Below are 21,076 nucleotides of genomic sequence, written 5' to 3'. Positions count from 1 at the left end.
TAACATTTCACTTAACAAATATGCAATCCCTGCTTATTTTTTAATTCAGCATAGTAAATGAACGTTTACTCTTCACCACCGGGCAAATAATCATTGGTAACATAATTAATAATACTTGAGGCAGCATTTTCACCAATCCATAATAGACCAACCAGTAGCGCTTCTACAACACCAACACCCATACCGCCAAGTACATCCAATATATAATGACGACTGAGTAAAACTCTGGACAAACACACACTGAGTGTCCACGATAGTATGGGCATCCATAATAACTCTGAAACTGGATTTAGCATGGTGAAAAACATGAGTATAAATGCCGATCTGGACGCATGGCCTGAAGGAAAACTGAATTTATCCGGCCCTAATGTGAGCATATCCGAACACACTGCTGGTCGTCTTCGTCGAAAGATTGCCTTCAACACAGCTATTATGATAATATCTAATATTAAACCAAAAAGCAGATTTAGCTGCATTTGATAAAGTGATTTGCTATCCGCTATCCAAATGAAGGCTAACCAGCCAGCCAACCAGGCAATACCGTTGCATGATATCTCCAAACATTTGCAATGTAGCCGTAATTTGGTGAATGGTATATATTGGAATACGAATGTGACAAGCTTTTTTGTCCATAACACATCTTGTTTTAAGACTTCGCCAAGTATGCCGGAACGCTCCTTTGTGCCCTGAAAGTGATAGGTGTTGTTAGAGCTACGAATTTAAATCAAATATATTTATGTAAAATCAGTAAAAAAATATACAGCAATGATCATTATGGCATATGTAAACATTAAAAATGTTGGAAAACACTAAGATATTTCCAATACACCACAAAGTTAAGTGAACATAGACATTGCTCAACGCGAAAAACAACCAACTTTTAAGGCAACAAAGCACAACGATAGGGAAAGTATTGTCAAAACTTTAAATGTGCTAATCAAAAACATTAATTATGTTATAAAATAAGCGCATTTTGCCAAAAATCCACCTACCATTATGTACCTCTTTTGTTCAATTTACACGTATACTTTGCACCTTTGTTATTACTAATTGTTGCAAATCTTAAATAAAGTGTAGGCGCACAGGGTGTACATTATTATTAAAAATGAACTGTGTGCAGTGTTGGTAAACTTAAAAAGATTAAAGATGATTTTTCGTTTGTCAAAAAAGATAAGGCTGATCCTCTACAACATATTCTTTAACATACATTTTAAAACGCAATATTTTTATAGACGTCGTAATTTTTATAGTTTGCGCATTTTGTTATTGATACAATTGTTACAAGCACTAATAATGACATACAACATTATGAACATTAGCGATATCGTCTGTAACTATTCTTGCATAATTGATTTTTCGCATTACATTAGGAGTGGTCATAGTGGATTCATAGCCTCATTTGTGATGATTAGCTCCTTTACGACTTCGCTCCAAATTGGAGGATCCAATATCTTCGCAATAATACTTTGGCTTAGCTAAGTTTAAGGCCGCCTCTTGCGTTATTGCGTACGCTAGCGTCTCAATAAAAGTTGGCTTTGGCATCGAATACATAGCCACTTTTATATCACAATCACGTAGTCCTCGTATAAAGTTCTGAATTTTAATATATTCCAAGAAATCATTCGAAACATTAGTATATGCCAAATGGGTAAGACGTTCAATTTCGTTAGCGTAATCCAGTAACGGCTCATTATGTTTCTGTGCGCGAGTGACCGATTGCATTTTGTGTATTTGGAGCCAGTGCTCACTACTATATTTTCTTTCCAGCGCAGCCATGACAGCTTCATAAGTGGGGTTCGGCGTATCTGTAAACGTTTGTAGAATCGAGGCAGTAGGACCTTTAAGTGCTAAAACTAATGCAGCTAACCGCTCTTCATTATTCCACTTGTAAAACTTTACAGCCATTTCAAATTGTAGTTTGAAAATGGAAATTGACATCGTGCCATCAAAAATTGGCGGACTTAAGTCCAAAGTTTCAGTGGCTTTTGGTGGATTATAATCAAATATTTCACGCTTACAGTCGTTTTTGTCAGGTTTGTCTCTTTCCACATTCTTATCAGTAGCTTTGAATTCACTTTTAATCTCAGCATGACTTTTCTGCCATTCTCGTTCTAATTGCGCTTGGCGTTCTTTTAGTTGTACAGTGAGCGCTTCGATACCGGTTACTTTTTCTTCCAATTTCTTTAAGTGTACCGTTAGTCCTTCACGCAACTTCGCCAAGTCTGCAAATGCACGCTCTTCCATTTTCAAAGCATTTTGTTGCATACGTTCTTCCAATTGCGTAGCATTATCATGGATACGTTCTTCCAGCTGTGTGGAATTTTTGGCCAAGTTATCTTCAATACGCTGTTGCATATCCTCCACTTGCGTTGTATTTTCCATGAGACTATCTTGTACTCCCGCTATTGCAGCCAATAAAGCGTTCATTTCCAAAGGAGCTGTGGTCTGTGTATCCTCATTAGAACCTATTAAAGCTTGCAGAACATTGTCATTTCTTGATAGCACACTAGTAAACTCATGTTCTTCACCATTTTCGCCATTGGTCTCCATTGCTCTTAGTAGTCGCGCCTGCAATTTCGATTTATTCCCTTTCGTTATTAAATTTCGTGCTTCCAATTCCCTTTTTAACTGTCTTACGTTTAAATCAACAAGTCTAGCCATGCAGAGCACAAACTTACTATATCACACTTTTGATTGTACAATTTACACCAAACAAATAGATTACACAGTTGTTTACACTTCAAAATCGTATTTAACAATAAACATCGGTACTTTTAATGGTCACCTGTATTTATACCTTCGGTGTAGGGGCATTCCAGATCATTCGCTATCATTGATATCGTATACGATATGTTCCAGAAATCGTCAATACGATCAGCTGGTTGAATAAGATGTTGCCCAACTATAATAAAAACAATAACGATTTGTTGTTTCATGTAATAAAATATAAATAAAAAAATCTTAATAAATTATTGAAAGCATACTATTTGAAATTAAAGTTTTTTAATGCAATATTATGAAATTTTTAACAAATGTAAAAAAACTTATTTGCAACAATTTAAATTGCATATGGTAACATCATAGTTCTATTGTTTTCATGTATTTACATATGATTTGTGTATTATCTGTGATTTTCTTAAATTTATTTTAAGCTGCACACTTTTGTTTTGAACGTGCAGCACAATAGTAGTAGAGTTAACAATAGATTAATATTTGAAAAAAATGTTGAATGGAATAGTCGCTGAACCCTCTGTATACTTCTTTGAGGGTGTAGAGAAGCTTTTGGAAATTTGGTTCGAAGATGATGATAACGACGAATGTGACTTGAGGAAAATACCAAGGTAATGTTTAGATTAAACTACAAATTTATTACAGTATGCCGGTACCGGTAAAGTACGTGGTGTAGAAGCTTAGCGTCTTGTGTAATAATAATATACAAAATATATGTAAATTAAGTAGTCTCTGCTCTAGAGACATGCTCATGTATAAGCGTAAGTGTTCTATATCGGTGACTAAAAAGTGGCCGGATATAAAAGTGTGTCGTTCCGGTTCCGCGGGTCAGATAGTGTTAACATTTACGGCAATCAAATATTGAGAGCAATAGCTGATAACAGCACACGCTATTGGAGGCCTAGATGCTGGAGATAGAAACTAAAAAAAAAAAAAAAAAAATGCCTGCTTTTTATTCACACGTGCGTACATATTTATGCATACAGATCGTGCTTATCAATAAGTTTCAATTCTTACGAAAGGTTATCAGTAATTTGCACTTGTAAATACAGCATGTCTGTAGCTTTGCCAGACTAGTATTAAAACTATGGCTTACGCACAGTTTTCAACATACATATTTACTATTTCTACAAATTGTTTATATTTTTTCAGAGCTAACTGGGAAACATTACTGCAATCAGTAAAATGTGAAATCATAAGTTTTACCAAAAATGATGCCATAGATGCTTATGTTTTAAGGTAATTGATATCAAAAATCTATATCTTTACTTTAATTAAAACATTAACAAACAAACAAATTTGTTTACAGTGAAAGTAGCATGTTCGTTTCGAAGAAACGCTGGATTTTAAAAACATGCGGCTCCACAACACTGCTGAAGAGTTTGAAACCGCTGTTAGAGTTGGTGCCACTGTACGGTTTCACTGAAATAACCGATTTATTTTATTCGCGAAAGAATTTCTCACGCCCGGAACTGCAGGTGCGTAGAATTATATATTCTAATAAATTAATTGTTTATTCTAATAAATTAATTATTTATTTATGCATTACTTACAGGCATTCCCACATCGTGGTTTTTGTGAAGAAGTCGAGTATCTGGATACAGTCTTCGAAGAAGGCCGTTCATACTGTTTGGGTTCAATCAACAGAGAATGCTGGTATTTGTATACTTTCAGCAAATATAAGAAGGAAGTGACGCGACCACGCAAACTCGATAATTCAGAACCAGATCAAACGATTGAAATTTTAATGCAAAATCTAGACAATGAGGTAATGGGCAAATTTTCCAAAGAAAAATACGAAACCGGCGCGGAAGTAACAAAGGTTTGTAAAAAAATAAATAAAATAATATACTATAATACAAAAACAAATAAAATTTTTAGGCTACAGGCATAGACAAATTATTGCCGAATATGGTAATTGATGATTTCCTATTCGATCCATGTGGTTACTCAATGAATGGCATTGCAGATAAGGTGCGTCAATATTATAAATTTAAAGTGCTATTTGCTTAATTTTTTTAACGTATTGCAGGGCGAATATATGACTATACATATAACACCAGAGAGCAATTTTTCGTATGTTAGTTTTGAGAGCAATGTGTCTATGAATAATTATGCCGAACTTATAAACCGTGTGGTGAAAACTTTCAAACCGGGCAAATTTGTGGTCACAATTTTTGCAAATAAGGTGTGTTTTCGACGCTTACTATATATTATAGTTTAATATAAGCCTAATTTTAACTTTCCAACACTTAACAGGCATCACCGGCTTATGCTACCATAAAAGAGTTGGAACTCGAATATGCGGAGAAGACCAGCTGGAAGCGCTCGAATATGCAGTACTGCAGTTTTCCATTATACAATTTATTATTCGCACAATATTGTCAATGTCCTTGAGTTTGTTGACATACCACATACTACTTAAAGCACTACTAGAAAATCTCCAATATATTTTTAACTACAGGACATCAGTAAGCTTATTTCTGTTCAATTATGTAATAAATAATAATAAATTAAAAAAAAAAAAATAAAATAAAATCTATATAAAAATTAGTATAGCACAGAAAAATTGATATTTTAGTTGTAAAACATTTTAATTACAAAAAACTTGTATAGCATTTGGTATAACTTCGATTCGTAAAGGTTTAACATCATATTCTTCACCATCGATTGAGTAGTGTGTCTCGCTGGCAGTTTTGTCTGTAGGTTGCAGTTGTATTGTTCTACTTTTGATTGTGCTATTTGGTGCCAGTTCTTTACCAATAACTTTGTTTATTTTCTTAACAAATTCAAAACCTGGCGTGAGTGTATCGATCATTTTTGTCTCAAGTTCCGAACTGGAATCCCCGTTTTGTTTACACGTTATATTTAATTGATTTACATTCGTATGTCCTTCGGTTTTCTTGTCACACTCTTCATTAACTTTGTACGCATTCATATTATTGGCACTATTTGTATCTCTAACTGTATACATACGCGGCAAAAACTTTTTCACATACGATTTATTTTCGTAAGATTGACAATTTCTGCAACCGGCACATGGCGGCGTATACACGTAATCAGTAGCGAGATTCCAATTTAGTTTGTTTGAAAACGCGCTGAAAAATGTCGCCGCGTATTGTCTGAGTGAACCAAAATACCAGTATTTATCTGTAATGCTTTCAATATCGCGTAAAAGACCCCAAGAAAAGTCGTTTAAACCGTAAATTGTGCTGTTTTCCTTTGTGGTCTCTGCTTTCTCAGACGTTTCCTCAACGAAATCAACTTTCATGACACTTTCGTTCTTTACTTTTTCTTGCAGGAGCGGCGTTAGTGCGGCAGTGAGTGATTTCACACGTTCCAATTTGTTTTCTGGCTTCAAATCAAGATATTTCAATGCAGTGGCACTCTTACGTCCTAATGGCAATAACACGATGGGACATTTGCCCTCTTTACGGCGCAGTAAGCCCGTAACTACTTCCGATGCTGTGCCATCACCGCCTGCCACCACAATGGCATGTGGACGTACGGTCATTTCATTTAGCCAAGTTTTGACATGACCCTCTTGTGTTGTTTTTATAATATCCACATTGTAACCGGATAGATGTAAGATGGGTTCGCAATATTCTTTGAACTGCAAGCATATAAATAAATGTAAATTTATTTATTTAAACATATGTAGTTCATAAACAATGTTTACCATTTTCTCTGCTTTCCGCTTATTAGCAGCGGGATTTAAAACGACCAAAACATGTTTCGGCTTATCACAGACTTTTCCCAGCGCTACAGTTTCAGCACACACATTTTTCATATGCTCGGATATACTATAAACATGGAATGTTTAATTTAAATAATAAATAGCAAGTAAAATTTAAAGTAACAATTGTTTACATATTTGAAATTCGCACTTTCAATTATATGGCAACGTTGTATAACACCGCACACGGTTTGATTACACCACATAAAGTTATTCACATTTTTAGTAAATAAACTGACTTACTCATAGCTTGTTTTGGCATAATAAAGACCATATCCTGCAACGCCAGCTGCGAACAATGATTTTTTCCAATGATTTCGTAGTGTTTTCAGTGCAATCATTTTATTTCAATTTTATCGTAGACACCAGCTGCACTGATAATGAATTTGTTGGAATTTCGACTGATTGCTAAGTGCAGGGTGAACCTAATAATTCAATTTGAATTATAAATTATCGATATGTACCATTTAGTTGTTGTGCACTTATATCGATATAAAAACATTAAATGTAAATACAAAATATACGTTTTTATAATATTAGTAATTACTTTAATAGTTTATTAAGTAGTATTATTTGTAGTATTATAATTCAATTGTTTATTTAAGCTATTTTGTATTCGAAATTCAATACAGTACAAAAACTCAATTTAGTTTGTAAGTTCCCGCATCACTGCATTTTGAAACGCGCCAATGGAATTCTCAAATATAAAATACATTTCAATTTAAAACTGAAATGTCTGCACATATAGAAATTTGCGCTTCTAACTAACCCTTATGTGAAAACACTAATAATTTTTAGGCTATTGTTATAAATATAAATTAAAAAAAAAAGAAAAAAAAAATTTTGTATATAATTTGTATATAAGTATTATTCTATTTTATTATGTATGATTGCATTATATTATGTGTAATAATATAAATTACTACTTTGCTGTTCAAATAAGGGTTTAGTATTAAAAGAAATTAACAAGCATTAAATGTACAAGTGAAAATGTCGTTATCAGTGCGCATGTGCAATTACCAGGCTCTTGTCTATGTCAAGGAAGTATTATGTGCATTTCTTAGTAAAACTTACTGTTGTGTTAAAAGCTAAAGTATGTCCTGTGACCTGAAACGAATAAAATAATAATTTCATACTTTCAACACATTTAAATAAAATGTTTCGCAACTTAAAAGCAATTTGTGTATTAGCTATATTTTTTATATGTGAGTAGAATTTACAAATATATGTATAAACACATATTTTTTCAGTCTGTTAAAATATGGACGCAAGTCTAGCAGACCTACAAAATTTAGTGCGCACATATTTTTTGTTAAAATTTCTAAAAAAAAACCCTTTCAATTATGCTACAAACTTTAAATTAGTTAAAATAATAGTGCATTTTAATTAATTGTGTGTTAATTGTATGTGTTGTATAGTTTTCCACAGAAAAATCCACTGTCAATATGCTTATATTGATCACAACCAACAAACCAACGCTTCGGTGTTTGTGCAAAAATCGAGGGGTGTCGAGGAGACATTCGAATCGTTGGGGGACACATATTTGAAAGGAAGTAGACCGCTTGATAGAGGGCCCTACTTTGATACATCAGCTACGAAGAATGTGACATCGTTAGTTGGTAAAACAGCGCATTTGAATTGCCGTATTAAAAACCTTGGAAACAAAACTGTGAGTAATAATAATTGCCATCCGATGGGCATTGAGCCAAGTGGTAGGAGTTAAAGTAGAGATACATATGTATGTTTGTAGTTGTATTGAAGAATAATGGTATTTGAAATATTTTTTTGAAATATCGCTTGAAAATTTTGTTTTAAATTTTAAAAATATTGCCAAGCATTTATTATGTGCTAGAATTTTGTAAGATTATGTTGCAAGTACACATCTTCATTAAATACTAAAATATCACAATTTAAGGTTTCATGGATCAGGCACAGAGATTTACATTTACTGACTGTGGGCGAAAGCACTTATACTTCGGATCAACGATTCACTTCCATATATAACAAGCTAACTGGAGATTGGTCTTTGCAGGTAAGTAAAAAAACTATAGATAATTTAAAACATATAAAGTAGACCATAATATGTATGATAGTACAGTTAACTTCCCTAACTCGAATCACCATAATCCACAAAAAACTTCGAGTTAGAGAGATTTCCGAGTTACGGAAGGTAATTTGTATGAAATTTTACTTCTATTGCCAATTCATGGGTTCGTGTTATGAAGAACATCGAGTTATGGAAGTTCAACTGTATTAATAAGAAATCTCTTAAAACTGTGAAAATAAAAGAATTTAAGTAACTAAATTATTTTATAACCATTCTAGATTAAATTTCCGCAAATAAGAGATTCCGGCATTTATGAATGTCAAGTTTCCACAACGCCTCCTGTTGGCTATACCATGGTATTCTCAGTCGTCGGTATGTTTTTAGAAAGCAAATATAATTGATTGAAAATTTGCTTAATTGTTTATTTAATCATTCCAGAACCAATAACTAGCATTCCTGGCGGTCCCGAGTTGTATATTGACATGGGTTCAACTGTTAATTTGACTTGCATTGTTAAGCACCTGCCCGATCCGCCATTGACAGTGCACTGGACTCACAATAATGAGGTTAATAATACGAAAATATTCATTTACACTTTTTAAAATTTCATTATTTTTTTAATTAAAAAGGAAATAAATTACGATTCACCACGTGGTGGTGTTTCCGTTATCACCGAAAAGGGCGACATTACCACATCTTATCTTTTGATACAAAGAGCAAGAATTTCCGATTCCGGCAGATATGCTTGCCTACCATCCAATGCAAATTCTAAATCGGTCAACGTACACGTACTAAACGGTGTGTACTTGTAACATTATTGCAGTGATGTTTAATTTTTTTATACACAATAATTTTCTCTTAAACTTTAGGAGAACATCCAGCAGCTGTACAACGTGCCGGCTATTCATTAAAGTATTGTAGCAATTTTATTGTTGTGTTGATTATGTGTCGTATAATCTATATTATACATTAAATCTTGTATGTATGTATATCACAAAAAAAACTAAAACAAAAACAAAAATTAAATATTTCTTACATTGTTATAGATTCGAAAATTTTATAGATATTTAAAGGAATATCATTGTAAATTAAAGATACATTTTCTATGTAAATATACTTTATCTGAACTATTAAGCCTTAAAAAGCTATGCATTGGATGGTGTTACTTTTGTAGAAGATGACTTATGATTTTTTATAGAAACAAATATAGATAATGATCCTTGCTCCAAATAAAGTGGCTGAAACATGAAAATTTAGGCTAAAAGCTTACTCACCACAGTAAGTTGCCAGCTATGCGTAAACATTGTTAGGTTTCATATTTACTTAGCAGCACTGTTGGGTTTAACATTAATACTTCTTATGAATAAAAATATTCACCAAAAAAAATTAATACAAATTCCACACAAATTATTTGAAAACCTTCAACTTTTTGAAGTCTACAGAATGATTTTATTTGTTAGTTAATAAAGTTAATGTACTTTTATACGCATTCTTCTTTAATATAACTTATTAACTAAAAATCATTTTTAGTCCTTGTGACTATGTGAGGTGTTAATTGAGAAATCAAGACGAATCGAAATAATTGCAATAATGAAAATAATAAAGAAGAAAGCAACCACCAAAAGTGGCTCTTGCAATAGAGTAATTTTCGAAAAATTGTACTTTAGATTGAAATTCGCAATATGATTTTCTACTAAATTTTTGCTGGACAATATTATAACCGGTCGTCCAACTGTATCCAGATAAGTGTAATGCAATTCATTCGCATGACGTTTCATTGCATAGGGTGTTGTTAATTCGATATTGGAAACACCTTCGGGTAAAATGATCTTTATCTCAGCTTCATCGATTACCATATCGTTGTAGATGTGATCAACTAAACGCATTTTCAGCAGATATTTATCACCGGCGTTGAAAAGATATTCGAATGATGGTATGTTGTAACCTAGAGTGTAGTGTGTTTTCCAGCCACCGAAAAGCGGGAATCTTGGACGCAATTCCAATTCAACAAAATCACGCATTACTTTCATATTTGATGTAGAAATATTGCCATTAGTATCACGATAGTAGACATCAGATGCCGATGCAGGTAAAATGGTTTTGTACGATTTTATTGCTTGTCCAGAACGTGCATCCTTTTGGAATTCATAACGTGAAAATGAACCCTTTAACAAAGCACCGGTGTGTTCCATGTACAGATTTTCTTTCACAGCAATATTGCCCCAATGCGATATCTCGATAATACGCTCGAGACGTGTTGTAGTCAAAAATGGGCGTTCGTTTTCATAGTGTATGACAAGTGATTGATTTGATAAGGCTGCCGAATGTTAAATGACATCAGTTGATTTATTATATATTTATACAAAAAAAAATAATAATAATTCCTTACCTTCGATATTTTCGTATGGTCCATATTTGATTTTATTAGAAGCAACATTGAAGGGTTTTACTTGTGTATAAGACAGTATATTCGCTGAGCTTAATAAAACATTAACCTTCTGACTCTTTGTCTCATACGGCGAATACAAGTATAGATTACCCTCATACCTTACAAGTTGTTTGCCAGACTGCGGTATCTGACTGGGATGGGGTATCAACTTCTTTGTGTACACGGCTTCAACAGTGAACACTTCAGTGGCTGTAGATGTTGCGAATGCAATTATGAATTGATGATTTCCATCAACCAATTTTTCCGTATATTTCAACTCTTTTTTATTTTCATCTCTCGCAGCTATAAATGCTAAATTTTTACGATCTGCAGCTGGTACAATGAACGTGTACACGCTAATCGGCTTGCCATCGCTATTGGTAGCCGTTATTTTAATAAGCTCCTTAACTAGCTGAGTTGATATATCCAACGAACGCTCGACATTCTTATTAATAATTTTTGCCTGTGTAAGGCAAATTGTGTAGAAAATTAATATTAATAAAATTGAACACCGGCTAGTTTTCATTTTGCTTTGGACACGTAGGTAGGGCACCGGAAAAAAATTCGTCATGACAAGTTGTTGTATACGCGAACTCCAATAGGAATTGAAACACAGGGTGTAAAGAATACGCTCATTTAATTTTTGGGATGCAACTATTTATACGAGGACAATATAAATTCAGATTTTAATTTTTTAATAGTTATTAAAAATTTATGTAGTTTAATAATACAAAAAAAAAAAAACATTGAAATGAGAATTTCCGGGTACTTATTTGACTGAATTTATGCTGTAAATAATTTATTTTTTTTTTCATATATTTCTTTAAACAATTGATAAATATTTAACATAAATATTTTTATATATTTCATTAATTTTTTTTTTATTCAATTAGTTTTTATTTTTGTAAAATCATTTACAAATTGTTGCCAGATACAAAAACAAAAATATAGAAAGAAATGCGCAAAACTATAAACACTAATCAGTAATGACCAAATGTGTGGATATTTTGCAGGAGCAGGTGCAAACAGCGACACACATGAAATTATGAACATGGTATAAACAGACACAGAATATATATCTGACACAAGATTGCTTTTAAATTGTCGCTCACTAAATTTTTTCAAAACAATATTTTTAACATAGACATGATATAGAAACAATAGCACAAAATATGGAATTGTCAGGCCATCTTTAACAAATAGCGGAAACATGCTGAACATGGTAACTTCCAAAAACCATAAAGTTTCCAGTAGATACCTATTTAATAAACAAAATGCGGGCGCAGCGACAAGAAGTATAGACTTTTCATGCACCTAAAAATATTGAAAAGAGAAGTAACATTACTTAAAAATTTTAAAAGATAATTTTATAATTATGAAATAAATCTTACCTGGAATGAAAACAAATAAAATGCCATGGCGGTGCTCATCAAACACAGCAGAAAAGTTTCTTTCCTTTTATTGAAGAAGAGATGCACATTAAGTGGCAGCACAAAAGCCGCAGTAACACCTAAGCACAGCATGGCCATTTGTTGATTTAACAATTTGTTTCTGAAATATTAAAATTTATGTTATACCTTAATAATACAAATTGTTGTATACCTACTTTATTTTGTAAACCACATTGATGACACACCAAAAGTTTGAAACTTTATCTTCAAATACACCACGTCCAATAGGAAAGAGACGTCCCACCACCTCTAAAATTGAGCTCAATGAACCTAGCCAAGGTAGCCACAAAATAACGAAAGTGCTTACAACAATTCCCGCTATATATAAGAAGTTTTTAATCTTTTGTGAAAAACTATAATAGAAGTAAAAGAAATAATTGCTGGTCCTTTGGTTAAAATATATTTTAACATTATAGTGTAATTACCTCTTTTGATCAAAGCATGTGCGGAGTAGATAAATGAAAATGGGAAAGGCATGATAAAGCTCCATTTGTTTATAGTTCAAAGCTAAGGTGTACACGAATGCGCCTAAATAATGCTTTTCTTTGCATATAGCAGCTATAGCAAACAAAAATAAGCCAAGCGATATGTTATTGTACTGAAAGTGTCCGTTATCAATGAGAATTTGTCCAGGATACAAAATCATGGGTATAAGGTATACCAGCAATGATTTCTTACTTTGCTGATTAACAATCACTAAATAAAGTATTATCAAAGCTGGCAGATATATTACAATATCCGCAAACAATACGCTCAAACGCATAAATATTTTGTGTGCTTCAGATTCGACACCTCGTGATTTCGTCAATTCAACAAAGCTCTCATTGTATTTGTTGGCAATGATACCCAGTAAATAACTGTGATACGCTGTTATAGGCGGATAATCTAGTCCCCAATACAATAAGTCATTATCATTTGTGTTTCTGTACCAATCTTTAGGCTCCAAGTTTGTTGTGATTTCTTGCCAATGCCGTTGTGCCTCGTAATCGCCATACATTGGTGGTTTCCCCTGTCCAGAATAAGAATACAACGATACAATAGCTCTTACAGCTATAGCTGCACTTATTGCAGCTAAAAGTTCAGAGTTAATCGTAGTAATTTTCATTATTTATATTTTAAATGCCACGCCATCTACAAATATACAAATTTACACCGGTCACTTGATTTTTAAGTTTGTTTATCAATTAAAACAGCTGATCAGAGATGTGAACTATTGATGAGAGTGAAGTGATTATTAATTTAAATAAATATATACCTTACAAATAAATATCTGTCCGGTTTTGATTAGGTTTGTAAATAGAAAACTCAGCTTAGTAACTATATAAAACCTTATTTTCATATGAAATTATTAATTTTTCAATGTACATGTCTACAGACATGTAATTTTGTATTCATATCGATTATTACTAATTGATATTATTTTTTACACATCTCTATTAGAAAGTTCGCCAAAATAACGCGTCTAGAAGTTCTCAAATTGTTGCTCGAGCGCTGTTTTCTTAAAATAATTGTTAAAATTTGTGGAATTAAATATTGTGTTTTTCTTTAAAAATTAAGCAGAATGTCCATTTTCGATAATGCTAATTCAGAAGGTCCTGGATTTGTGGGCATACGGTTCTGCCAAGAATGGTAAGTACTATTGCCGGTAGCAAGTGCATGCCGATATTAAATTGTTTATTTATATTTCAGTAATAACATGTTGTATCCAAAAGAAGATAAAGAAAACAAAGTATTGCTATATGCCTGTCGAAATTGCGATTACAAACAAGAAGCTGATTCGAATTGCATATACGTGAACAAAATTATGCACGAAATTGAGTAAGTTTTTTATGCCTTATTTATATAAATTGGACAAATTATAATTCATTATATGTAACTTTATCAATTCGCTCGCAGCGAGCTCACTCACATAGTACCGGACGTTATATCTGACCCGACTTTACCCCGTACTGAAGATCATGCCTGTCCAAAGTGCTCACACAGGGAAGCAGTGTTCTTCCAAGCGCAAACACGTCGCGCTGAAGAAGAAATGAGATTGTACTACGTTTGCACAAATCAGAATTGTACACATAGATGGACGGAATGAGTTATCTTTATAGTTTTTAAAAGATTTGCTAAGAATATAAAAAAAATAAAAGGAGATTTAATAATATATTTGCTAATAACGCATAAACGTTTAATAACATATTTAATCGACTTGTTGTCAGTGACATACATGGCAACATACATATCAATGTTTTTTTCAGCATACAAAAACTGTTTTTATTACAAAAAAAGCGGCAAAATCTTCAATTGATATAAAAGATAGCAACCAAAGGCGGTACAGGGTGCTAGATGTATTTAAAGAAGTTTGAATATTGATAATGAAACTAACGGAGTGACATTGATGTCAAATTTCGCTTCAATTTGATTTAGTAAGTGTTCGGAAAAGCCTCTCTGTAGTACGTAGGATTTCCGAATTCTAACGATTTTTTCGCTTTCACATTTTCATCCTCTTTTAAAAGTATTTTTTGAAATTATACTTAATATACAGGAATTTATACAAGATAAAAAGTAAAAATGAACGATGTCAGTGCATAAATCCTTCTCTTTCCATTTACCGAGAATAAATATATATATACATATGTACATATTAATATAATTTTGTGAGGATTAAAGTTCTATTAGTCAGAACATCAGCCAAGAGGTCAAATGTAACGCCAGTTTTGGTCTTTCTATATTGAGAGACTAGTTTGTTTGGGATTCATGTATAAAGTTAATAACATTATTATCCATGGAGTCATAGCAAAAATTTTGTTACAACACATTTAAGTCGACTGGAATACGCTCTGAGCTAATATTTATACATTTATGATTTATTCGTTTCATATCACAAATCGAACGTGGCTCTGTAGCTACATCCGTCCAAGCAAACTCTTAGTTTATAGAAAAGTCATACTAATTTTCTAAAAGTTAAAAGCACGGAAACGATTTCACATACTCTAAGTTAATGGTATCTAATTTAAAAGCTCGCTGCACCGACAATAACGTTGAATATTGAAAAATATGTTTCCAAAGGTATTTTCTTCAGCACTTAATACAATAACCCCTAATTGAACGGTTTTCATGGAAAAAGTGGCTTCTAAAAAACGATAACGAAAGCCATATAATGCCATATAAAAACATCCACACTGTATTCACGTGTAAAGAAACATCTGATCAAATTCGTTAACGATTACATATATACATATGTATATATTATAGGTAACATACGATGTGATATATTAATCAAATAATAGGCACGTGTGTCCTTATCGTAGCTTTAAATATTTATACATCTAAGTCTACAGGGCATGAGTTCTGTTATGTAGAGTAAATGCTAATGCTCAGTTCAGTTGTTGCTACAAATGTGGTAGTCAACAAATTAATATAAACAATAAATAGTAACACCTGATGTTATAATATATGGCTTTAGTCACCTGAATCAACTCGTACAATACTAACTCAATTTCGCAAACTCACTGTTATCATTATAGTGAAAATAAAAGAACTTTCTATTTATATACAATATATTATTATATTTCTAATTATTTAAATATATAATCCATATTGCTAGCGGCACTCGTCTCAACCGTGATCAAAAATTATGATATGACTACATTTCGATAGCAGCGAAAAGTCTCTTCATAAAATAAAAAAATAAAATATTAACGATTCTATTGTATGTCGTAAAAAATCTGCTCAAACGAAATATTTATTTTGGCAAATTTTTGATGATATCAGAGTTGTCAATATATATATTAGGCACTTATTAATAGGGGCTTATTAGTTATGACAGAGGGATTGTGTTTTAAACGAAACAATTCACATAAGTGTATCTACTACATCAAAAATATATGTTTTCTTACTTCAGTGATTTACGCACTGATAAGATAGTCTTAACGATTTCTAAACAGAAAGTGATCTCCATTGTCATATATAAAGTATATCTACGTCAGAGTTTGGTGCATTTATCCGCCATATTGTTGAATGTAAAGTGAAATTTTGTATAAAAAGAAGTGAAGGTTACGTTTTGAACATATTGGTTATTTGGTACACCCCGAAGAGCTAACATGAAGACCGCTTTCGTTTTATTATTCGCTGTTGCTGCAGGTAAGCAATTTCGCAATTAAAGCGCGCCAACACAACAATTTTCACTAAACACTCACTCCGATACTCCACAGCTTCGGCCATCCCCATCGATGATGAGAGGCAATCCGGTGAAGGTGGCTGGTATGTGCCACAATCGGATGGGTCCTTCGAATGGATGACCACCGAACAAGCCGAAGAAATGCGTTCCGCACCAAGTGGTCGCGCCGCTGCTGTAGTATATTTCCATTTGTACACCAACGAAAACCCCAAAACACCAGACACAATCGTTGCTGGCGATGCCGCTTCCTTGGCCGCGTCCCACTTCAACCGAGCAAATCCAACCAAATTCGTAATCCACGGTTGGCAATCAGACTCCGATTCCGATTTGAACCCTTTGATCCGTGACGCTTACTTGTCGAAGGGTAAATTCAACGTTATCTGCGTAGATTGGAGCGACAAGGCACAGACACTCAATTATGCTGCCTCTGTAATGCGTGTGCCCGGTGTTGGTAAACAGGTTGCTTCCTTCATCGACTTCTTACACCAGCAAGGTGGTCTATCTTACGCCAACTTACAAGTGATCGGTCACAGTTTGGGTGCTCATGTTTCTGGTTATGCGGGCAAGAATGTGCGTTACGGACGTATCCAACAAATTACCGGTTTGGACCCTGCCCTACCCATGTTCAGCTATGACAAACCTGCTGAACGTTTGAACCAAAACGATGCCTACTATGTGGAGTCCATCCAAACTTGCGGTGGTCTTTTGGGTTTCTTGAGGCCAATTGGTAAGGCTGCTTTCTACCCTAACGGTGGTAAGAGTCAACCCGGTTGTGGTCTTGATCTTGCCGGTTCATGCGCCCATTCACGTTCATGGATCTACTATGCTGAATCTATCCAAAAGAATAATTTCCCATCGATGAAGTGTTCTGATTATGAAAATGCTGTGGAGAAGTCCTGTGGTAAGACATACTCTTCAGTACGCATGGCTGCCCCTACCAACTATGTCAACGCCGATGGTGATTTCTATGTCCCAGTGAACAAGAAGGCCCCCTATGGCAAGGGTAAATAAATATATGTTATTATGATATTCAGAAGTAATCTGTACGATTTTAAATAAAAATTTAGAAAAATAATTTGAGTGTTTTGAAAACAACGTAAATTAGCGTTCAGCAGGGCGTATGAGTAATTAAAGAAAATTGGATAGTATTTAAAACAATTTAAAACTGAAATCTCTCCATACATTTTGCAAAATATCGCATTCTACTCAAAAAGCTCTTTAGGGGGTTAGGTAGGTTTCAGAAGTGCATTAACTATTTTATTATTTCCAAGATGTGAGCAAAATAAGAATAAAATCTCTTCATAACCTTTTGAGATATCCTGTCCATCGACTTAAAAAATTGAGTTTTGAGATAAACGCGTTTAAAGTTTTAAATGGAAACTGGCATGGCTTGATGGGCGGAACACCCAAAGGGAATATCTCTTAGAATTTTACTAGGATTGATTTAATATTTTTGGATAATATTTGAATTATCCAAAATTTTAAATTTGAGACCCACCTAACCCCTTCAGACCATAAATATAATATGGGTACAATAGATCGAAAAAGTATCTGTAACGTTAAAGAGCAGTAGCTTCACTGTGCTGTGTTAATTCAAAAGCTAAGTTAGCCTTGAATGTTTTCATTGTAACCTCGTGAATGGAAGGATTCGTTTTCACGTTGACTCCTATTGTAAAGCATTTATAACCCTGAATACTCGATGTCTTCTCAATTCATAATCAATTCTGTTTTTACTCATGGCAATATATTGCTCTCTCGACGAACAAAAACAAAACTCTACAAGTCCCTCATCATTCCCGTCCTACTTTACGGTGCAGAAGCGTGGACGATGTCAACATCCGATGAGACGGCACTAGGAGTTTTCGAGAGAAAGGCTTTGCGCAAGATTTATGGCCCCTTAAACATTGGCGAATACGGCAGAAGATGGAACGTTGAGCTGTATGTGTTATTCGGCGACATAGACATAGTCCAGCGAATAAAAAAACAGCGGCTACGCTGGCTAGGTCATGTTGTTCGAATGGATGAAAGTGCTCCAGCTCTGAAAGTATTCGATGCTCGGCTATAACCGCGTAAGCGGTGTCTACGCCAGTCAAGAAGAAGAAGAATATATTGCTAGATGAGCTTGCCGTGGTGACGCTATTTGAAGGTACCAAGAAGAGAGGAAATTTATATACATACATATATATATATTAATGACTTGAAAATGTCCGACTGTTTGAGTTTACTCCCATCGATTCTAAGGATTTTCATCTTCTTTTCTAGTGTTGTTGCAGTTCGACTTCAAGAACATTAGAGTAACTGCACAACTAAGGATATTCGAAACTCTAATCCCACTAATTAATTTTATATGAACTAGTTATTATTCCGCTCTAATTCCAGGTTGCAAGATATTTTCAAATATAACAGTTATACATTTTTTTAATTTTTTTATTTAAGCAATTCATAATTCTTTCATATTCTGAATATCAGAATAATATCAATTTATTTACCCTTACCATAGGGGGCCTTCTTGTTCACTGGAACATAGAAATCACCATCGGCGTTGACATAGTTGGTGGGGGCAGCCATGCGTACGGAAGAGTAGGTCTTACCACAAGATTTCTCCACAGCATTTTCATAATCAGAACACTTCATCGATGGGAAATTATTCTTTTGGATAGATTCAGCATAGTAGATCCATGAACGTGAATGGGCGCATGAACCGGCAAGATCGAGACCACAACCGGGTTGACTTTTACCACCGTTAGGATAGAAAGCAGCCTTACCAATTGGTCTCAAGAAACCCAAAAGACCACCGCAAGTTTGAATGGACTCCACATAGTAGGCATCGTTTTGGTTTAAACGTTCAGCAGGTTTGTCATAGCTGAACATGGGTAGGGCAGGGTCCAAACCGGTAATTTGTTGGATACGTCCGTAACGCACATTCTTGCCCGCATAACCGGATACATGAGCGCCTAAACTGTGACCGATCACTTGTAAGTTGGCGTAAGACAGACCACCATCCTTGTGTAAGAAGTCAATGAAGGAAGCGACCTGTTTACCAACACCGGGCACACGCATTACAGATGCAGCATAATTGAGTGTCTGTGCCTTGTCGCTCCAATCTACGCAGATAACGTTGAATTTACCCTTCGACAAGTAAGCGTCACGGATCAAAGGGTTCAAATCGGAATCGGAGTCTGATTGCCAACCGTGGATTACGAATTTGGTTGGATTTGCTCGGTTGAAGTGGGACGCAGCCAAAGAAGCGGCATCGCCAGCAACGATTGTGTCTGGTGTTGTGGGGTTTTCGTTGGTGTACAAGTGGAAATATACTACAGCAGCGGCGCGACCACTTGGTGCGGCACGCATTTCTTCGGCTTGTTCGGTGGTCATCCATTCGAAGGATCCATCCGATTGTGGCACATACCAGCCACCTTCACCGGATTGCCTCTCATCATCGATGGGGATGGCCGAAGCTGTGGAGTATCGGAGTGAGTGTTTAGTGAAAATTGTTGTGTTGGCGCGCTTTAATTGCGAAATTGCTTACCTGCAGCAACAGCGAATAATAAAACGAAAGCGGTCTTCATGTTAGTTCTTCGGGGTATACCAAATTACCAATATGTTCGAAATGTGACCATCACTTCTTTTTATACCAAAATTTATATTCTATATTGTTTTTATGTAAATGCGTATGTGCACTATCTACTGTGAAGTTTCTATTAAATCTGACCATAAATAAATCTACATATAATGGTCAGTGCCGAGGCTATCTTATCATATCACAAAATGGTGCAGAGAATATTGTTTGACATCATAAAACCTTCTATATTGATTTGCATTCTATGAGTATAAACGCCTTATCATTATTATTTATTTAAAAGTTGTAATATTGGTGTCCAACACCGGCAATGTTGGAGTCGAAAAAGTTTAAATTCATTATCGAAACCATTGTAAACTTTTCTCTAAGGTCTAACATAACTAGTCGAGTCGTAACCAATTCAGTCGAGTCTACGTAATTGGAACGACATCACACTTCCCGAAGGTCTGTCGGCATATTCTAATGTTTAAGGTTTCTTAACCGGCATGTCAACAACAAAGGCACTGTATACGAAACATTATTTTTGAAAGTCAAGAGCGAGAATTGTACTTTTAATTTATGGACCTAAAAGTGAAACATACATACATATGTTGTTTATATACAATTGTAAATAAATATATCTCAATCACTTCCATTAAAGTTTGAAAACATAAGCTTGTGATAAGATTTCTGTTCACTTCAAACCACTGAAATGATAGCACAAGTCAAATTAATTTATAGTTCACAACACTCGTCATTTAATGGCGGTTGATTGTAAAATATTTTGCACTGTCAACTCCTTTGATTTGCATTTTTCGATTTTACTAGTACGAACGGGTTTCATTAGAGCAACATTTCGTGGTTCTTGTTTAGATATTTAGTGTTTTTTCCCTATTTATCATTTGATTTAAAGTTAAGATATAAATCTACTAATTTGCTTTCTTTCTTTCGGTATAG

The 21,076-nt window shown here is 34.2% G+C and overlaps 10 protein-coding genes across 15 annotated transcripts in view; 4 read left to right on the top strand and 6 right to left on the bottom strand.

Moving 5' to 3' along the window:
• Positions 1 to 65: 65 nt before the first annotated feature.
• Positions 66 to 773, bottom strand: LOC105214735 (polyisoprenoid diphosphate/phosphate phosphohydrolase PLPP6). The gene is made up of 2 exons (XM_054227437.1): positions 762 to 773; positions 66 to 686 (listed from the first exon to the last, which is right to left on the bottom strand). Exons 1-2 carry the CDS (start codon positions 771 to 773, stop codon positions 66 to 68), a joined length of 633 nt encoding a protein of 210 aa, XP_054083412.1.
• Positions 483 to 2,779, bottom strand: LOC105214729 (uncharacterized). Of its 5 annotated transcripts, XM_054226828.1 has the most exons (4): positions 2,638 to 2,756; positions 2,529 to 2,568; positions 1,003 to 2,465; positions 483 to 686 (listed from the first exon to the last, which is right to left on the bottom strand). In XM_054226828.1, the coding sequence occupies exons 1-3, from the start codon at positions 2,659 to 2,661 to the stop codon at positions 1,396 to 1,398; spliced, it is 1,134 nt and encodes a 377-aa protein (XP_054082803.1). In that variant the 5' UTR covers positions 2,662 to 2,756; the 3' UTR covers positions 483 to 686; positions 1,003 to 1,395. The 5 variants fall into 5 exon arrangements, with proteins under 5 accessions (XP_054082803.1, XP_054082801.1, XP_028897792.2 ...); XM_054226826.1 differs by having other exon boundaries at positions 1,003 to 2,474; positions 2,529 to 2,775; XM_029041959.2 differs by having other exon boundaries at positions 2,529 to 2,775.
• Positions 2,780 to 3,099: 320 nt separating this feature from the next.
• LOC105214723 (S-adenosylmethionine decarboxylase proenzyme) lies at positions 3,100 to 5,282 on the top strand. Its single transcript, XM_011188297.3, has 7 exons — positions 3,100 to 3,341; positions 3,883 to 3,969; positions 4,040 to 4,208; positions 4,286 to 4,552; positions 4,612 to 4,704; positions 4,763 to 4,918; positions 4,990 to 5,282. The coding sequence occupies exons 1-7, from the start codon at positions 3,223 to 3,225 to the stop codon at positions 5,125 to 5,127; spliced, it is 1,029 nt and encodes a 342-aa protein (XP_011186599.2). The 5' UTR covers positions 3,100 to 3,222; the 3' UTR covers positions 5,128 to 5,282.
• LOC105214722 (acylglycerol kinase, mitochondrial) lies at positions 5,281 to 6,886 on the bottom strand. The gene is made up of 3 exons (XM_011188296.3): positions 6,710 to 6,886; positions 6,410 to 6,533; positions 5,281 to 6,343 (listed from the first exon to the last, which is right to left on the bottom strand). Exons 1-3 carry the CDS (start codon positions 6,805 to 6,807, stop codon positions 5,324 to 5,326), a joined length of 1,242 nt encoding a protein of 413 aa, XP_011186598.2. The 5' UTR covers positions 6,808 to 6,886; the 3' UTR covers positions 5,281 to 5,323.
• A 562-nt stretch (positions 6,887 to 7,448) lies between these two features.
• LOC105214721 (lachesin) lies at positions 7,449 to 9,833 on the top strand. The gene is made up of 7 exons (XM_011188295.3): positions 7,449 to 7,671; positions 7,885 to 8,135; positions 8,382 to 8,498; positions 8,792 to 8,885; positions 8,952 to 9,079; positions 9,143 to 9,311; positions 9,383 to 9,833. The coding sequence occupies exons 1-7, from the start codon at positions 7,623 to 7,625 to the stop codon at positions 9,484 to 9,486; spliced, it is 912 nt and encodes a 303-aa protein (XP_011186597.1). The 5' UTR covers positions 7,449 to 7,622; the 3' UTR covers positions 9,487 to 9,833.
• Positions 9,834 to 9,920: 87 nt separating this feature from the next.
• Positions 9,921 to 11,540, bottom strand: LOC105214720 (dolichyl-diphosphooligosaccharide--protein glycosyltransferase subunit 1). Its single transcript, XM_011188294.3, has 2 exons — positions 10,903 to 11,540; positions 9,921 to 10,830 (listed from the first exon to the last, which is right to left on the bottom strand). Exons 1-2 carry the CDS (start codon positions 11,510 to 11,512, stop codon positions 10,040 to 10,042), a joined length of 1,401 nt encoding a protein of 466 aa, XP_011186596.2. The 5' UTR covers positions 11,513 to 11,540; the 3' UTR covers positions 9,921 to 10,039.
• LOC105214719 (probable dolichyl pyrophosphate Man9GlcNAc2 alpha-1,3-glucosyltransferase) lies at positions 11,319 to 13,590 on the bottom strand. The gene is made up of 4 exons (XM_011188292.3): positions 12,818 to 13,590; positions 12,548 to 12,745; positions 12,333 to 12,492; positions 11,319 to 12,255 (listed from the first exon to the last, which is right to left on the bottom strand). The coding sequence occupies exons 1-4, from the start codon at positions 13,495 to 13,497 to the stop codon at positions 11,827 to 11,829; spliced, it is 1,467 nt and encodes a 488-aa protein (XP_011186594.2). The 5' UTR covers positions 13,498 to 13,590; the 3' UTR covers positions 11,319 to 11,826.
• A 220-nt stretch (positions 13,591 to 13,810) lies between these two features.
• LOC105214718 (DNA-directed RNA polymerase II subunit RPB9) overlaps positions 13,811 to 21,076 on the top strand; it is a 38,474-nt gene continuing 31,208 nt past the window's right edge. The window contains exons 1-3 of one of the 2 annotated variants that reach the window (XM_011188291.3): positions 13,818 to 14,021; positions 14,082 to 14,210; positions 14,289 to 14,584. In XM_011188291.3, coding sequence (XP_011186593.1) covers positions 13,954 to 14,021; positions 14,082 to 14,210; positions 14,289 to 14,478 — 387 coding nt within the window. In that variant the 5' untranslated portion in view covers positions 13,818 to 13,953 and the 3' untranslated portion in view covers positions 14,479 to 14,584. Of the gene's footprint in view, positions 14,022 to 14,081; positions 14,211 to 14,288; positions 14,585 to 21,076 lie in introns of those variants that run through there. The other variant, XM_054226817.1, reaches the window with a different exon arrangement.
• LOC105214716 (phospholipase A1 VesT1.02) lies at positions 16,363 to 17,635 on the top strand. The gene is made up of 2 exons (XM_011188290.3): positions 16,363 to 16,523; positions 16,595 to 17,635. The coding sequence occupies exons 1-2, from the start codon at positions 16,484 to 16,486 to the stop codon at positions 17,569 to 17,571; spliced, it is 1,017 nt and encodes a 338-aa protein (XP_011186592.2). The 5' UTR covers positions 16,363 to 16,483; the 3' UTR covers positions 17,572 to 17,635.
• On the bottom strand, positions 18,967 to 20,240 carry LOC128920178 (phospholipase A1 VesT1.02-like). Its single transcript, XM_054226816.1, has 2 exons — positions 20,090 to 20,240; positions 18,967 to 20,018 (listed from the first exon to the last, which is right to left on the bottom strand). The coding sequence occupies exons 1-2, from the start codon at positions 20,127 to 20,129 to the stop codon at positions 19,042 to 19,044; spliced, it is 1,017 nt and encodes a 338-aa protein (XP_054082791.1). The 5' UTR covers positions 20,130 to 20,240; the 3' UTR covers positions 18,967 to 19,041.

Source organism: Zeugodacus cucurbitae, chromosome 3 (assembly GCF_028554725.1).
Source record: "Zeugodacus cucurbitae isolate PBARC_wt_2022May chromosome 3, idZeuCucr1.2, whole genome shotgun sequence".
Classification (NCBI taxonomy): Eukaryota; Metazoa; Arthropoda; class Insecta; order Diptera; family Tephritidae; genus Zeugodacus; species Zeugodacus cucurbitae.
The sequence above is the reverse complement of the archived record's forward strand: the minus strand, read 5'-3'. Positions and strand labels throughout refer to the sequence as shown.

What these genes read in the sequence shown, in the direction of transcription:
- LOC105214719 (XM_011188292.3), bottom strand. Translation starts at nt 13,497, where the DNA reads ATGAAAATTACTACGATTAACTCTGAACTTTTAGCTGCAATAAGTGCA. An exon ending in ACATGCTTTGATCAAAAGAG is followed by an intron (nt 12,746 to 12,817) that starts GTAATTACACTA and finishes CTTCTATTATAG; the next exon opens with TTTTTCACAAAAGATTAAAA. An exon ending in TTTATTTGTTTTCATTCCAG is followed by an intron (nt 12,256 to 12,332) that starts GTAAGATTTATT and finishes CAATATTTTTAG; the next exon opens with GTGCATGAAAAGTCTATACT.
- LOC105214721 (XM_011188295.3), top strand. Translation starts at nt 7,623, where the DNA reads ATGTTTCGCAACTTAAAAGCAATTTGTGTATTAGCTATATTTTTTATA. An exon ending in ATTAGCTATATTTTTTATAT is followed by an intron (nt 7,672 to 7,884) that starts GTGAGTAGAATT and finishes TGTGTTGTATAG; the next exon opens with TTTTCCACAGAAAAATCCAC. An exon ending in AAAACCTTGGAAACAAAACT is followed by an intron (nt 8,136 to 8,381) that starts GTGAGTAATAAT and finishes TCACAATTTAAG; the next exon opens with GTTTCATGGATCAGGCACAG.
- LOC105214723 (XM_011188297.3), top strand. Translation starts at nt 3,223, where the DNA reads ATGTTGAATGGAATAGTCGCTGAACCCTCTGTATACTTCTTTGAGGGT. An exon ending in GACTTGAGGAAAATACCAAG is followed by an intron (nt 3,342 to 3,882) that starts GTAATGTTTAGA and finishes ATATTTTTTCAG; the next exon opens with AGCTAACTGGGAAACATTAC. An exon ending in ATAGATGCTTATGTTTTAAG is followed by an intron (nt 3,970 to 4,039) that starts GTAATTGATATC and finishes ATTTGTTTACAG; the next exon opens with TGAAAGTAGCATGTTCGTTT.
- LOC105214720 (XM_011188294.3), bottom strand. Translation starts at nt 11,512, where the DNA reads ATGACGAATTTTTTTCCGGTGCCCTACCTACGTGTCCAAAGCAAAATG. An exon ending in ACCATACGAAAATATCGAAG is followed by an intron (nt 10,831 to 10,902) that starts GTAAGGAATTAT and finishes AACATTCGGCAG; the next exon opens with CCTTATCAAATCAATCACTT.
- LOC128920178 (XM_054226816.1), bottom strand. Translation starts at nt 20,129, where the DNA reads ATGAAGACCGCTTTCGTTTTATTATTCGCTGTTGCTGCAG. An exon ending in ATTATTCGCTGTTGCTGCAG is followed by an intron (nt 20,019 to 20,089) that starts GTAAGCAATTTC and finishes GATACTCCACAG; the next exon opens with CTTCGGCCATCCCCATCGAT.
- LOC105214716 (XM_011188290.3), top strand. Translation starts at nt 16,484, where the DNA reads ATGAAGACCGCTTTCGTTTTATTATTCGCTGTTGCTGCAG. An exon ending in ATTATTCGCTGTTGCTGCAG is followed by an intron (nt 16,524 to 16,594) that starts GTAAGCAATTTC and finishes GATACTCCACAG; the next exon opens with CTTCGGCCATCCCCATCGAT.
- LOC105214729 (XM_054226825.1), bottom strand. Translation starts at nt 2,661, where the DNA reads ATGGCTAGACTTGTTGATTTAAACGTAAGACAGTTAAAAAGGGAATTG.
- LOC105214722 (XM_011188296.3), bottom strand. Translation starts at nt 6,807, where the DNA reads ATGATTGCACTGAAAACACTACGAAATCATTGGAAAAAATCATTGTTC. An exon ending in TATGCCAAAACAAGCTATGA is followed by an intron (nt 6,534 to 6,709) that starts GTAAGTCAGTTT and finishes CCATGTTTATAG; the next exon opens with TATATCCGAGCATATGAAAA. An exon ending in AGCGGAAAGCAGAGAAAATG is followed by an intron (nt 6,344 to 6,409) that starts GTAAACATTGTT and finishes ATATGCTTGCAG; the next exon opens with TTCAAAGAATATTGCGAACC.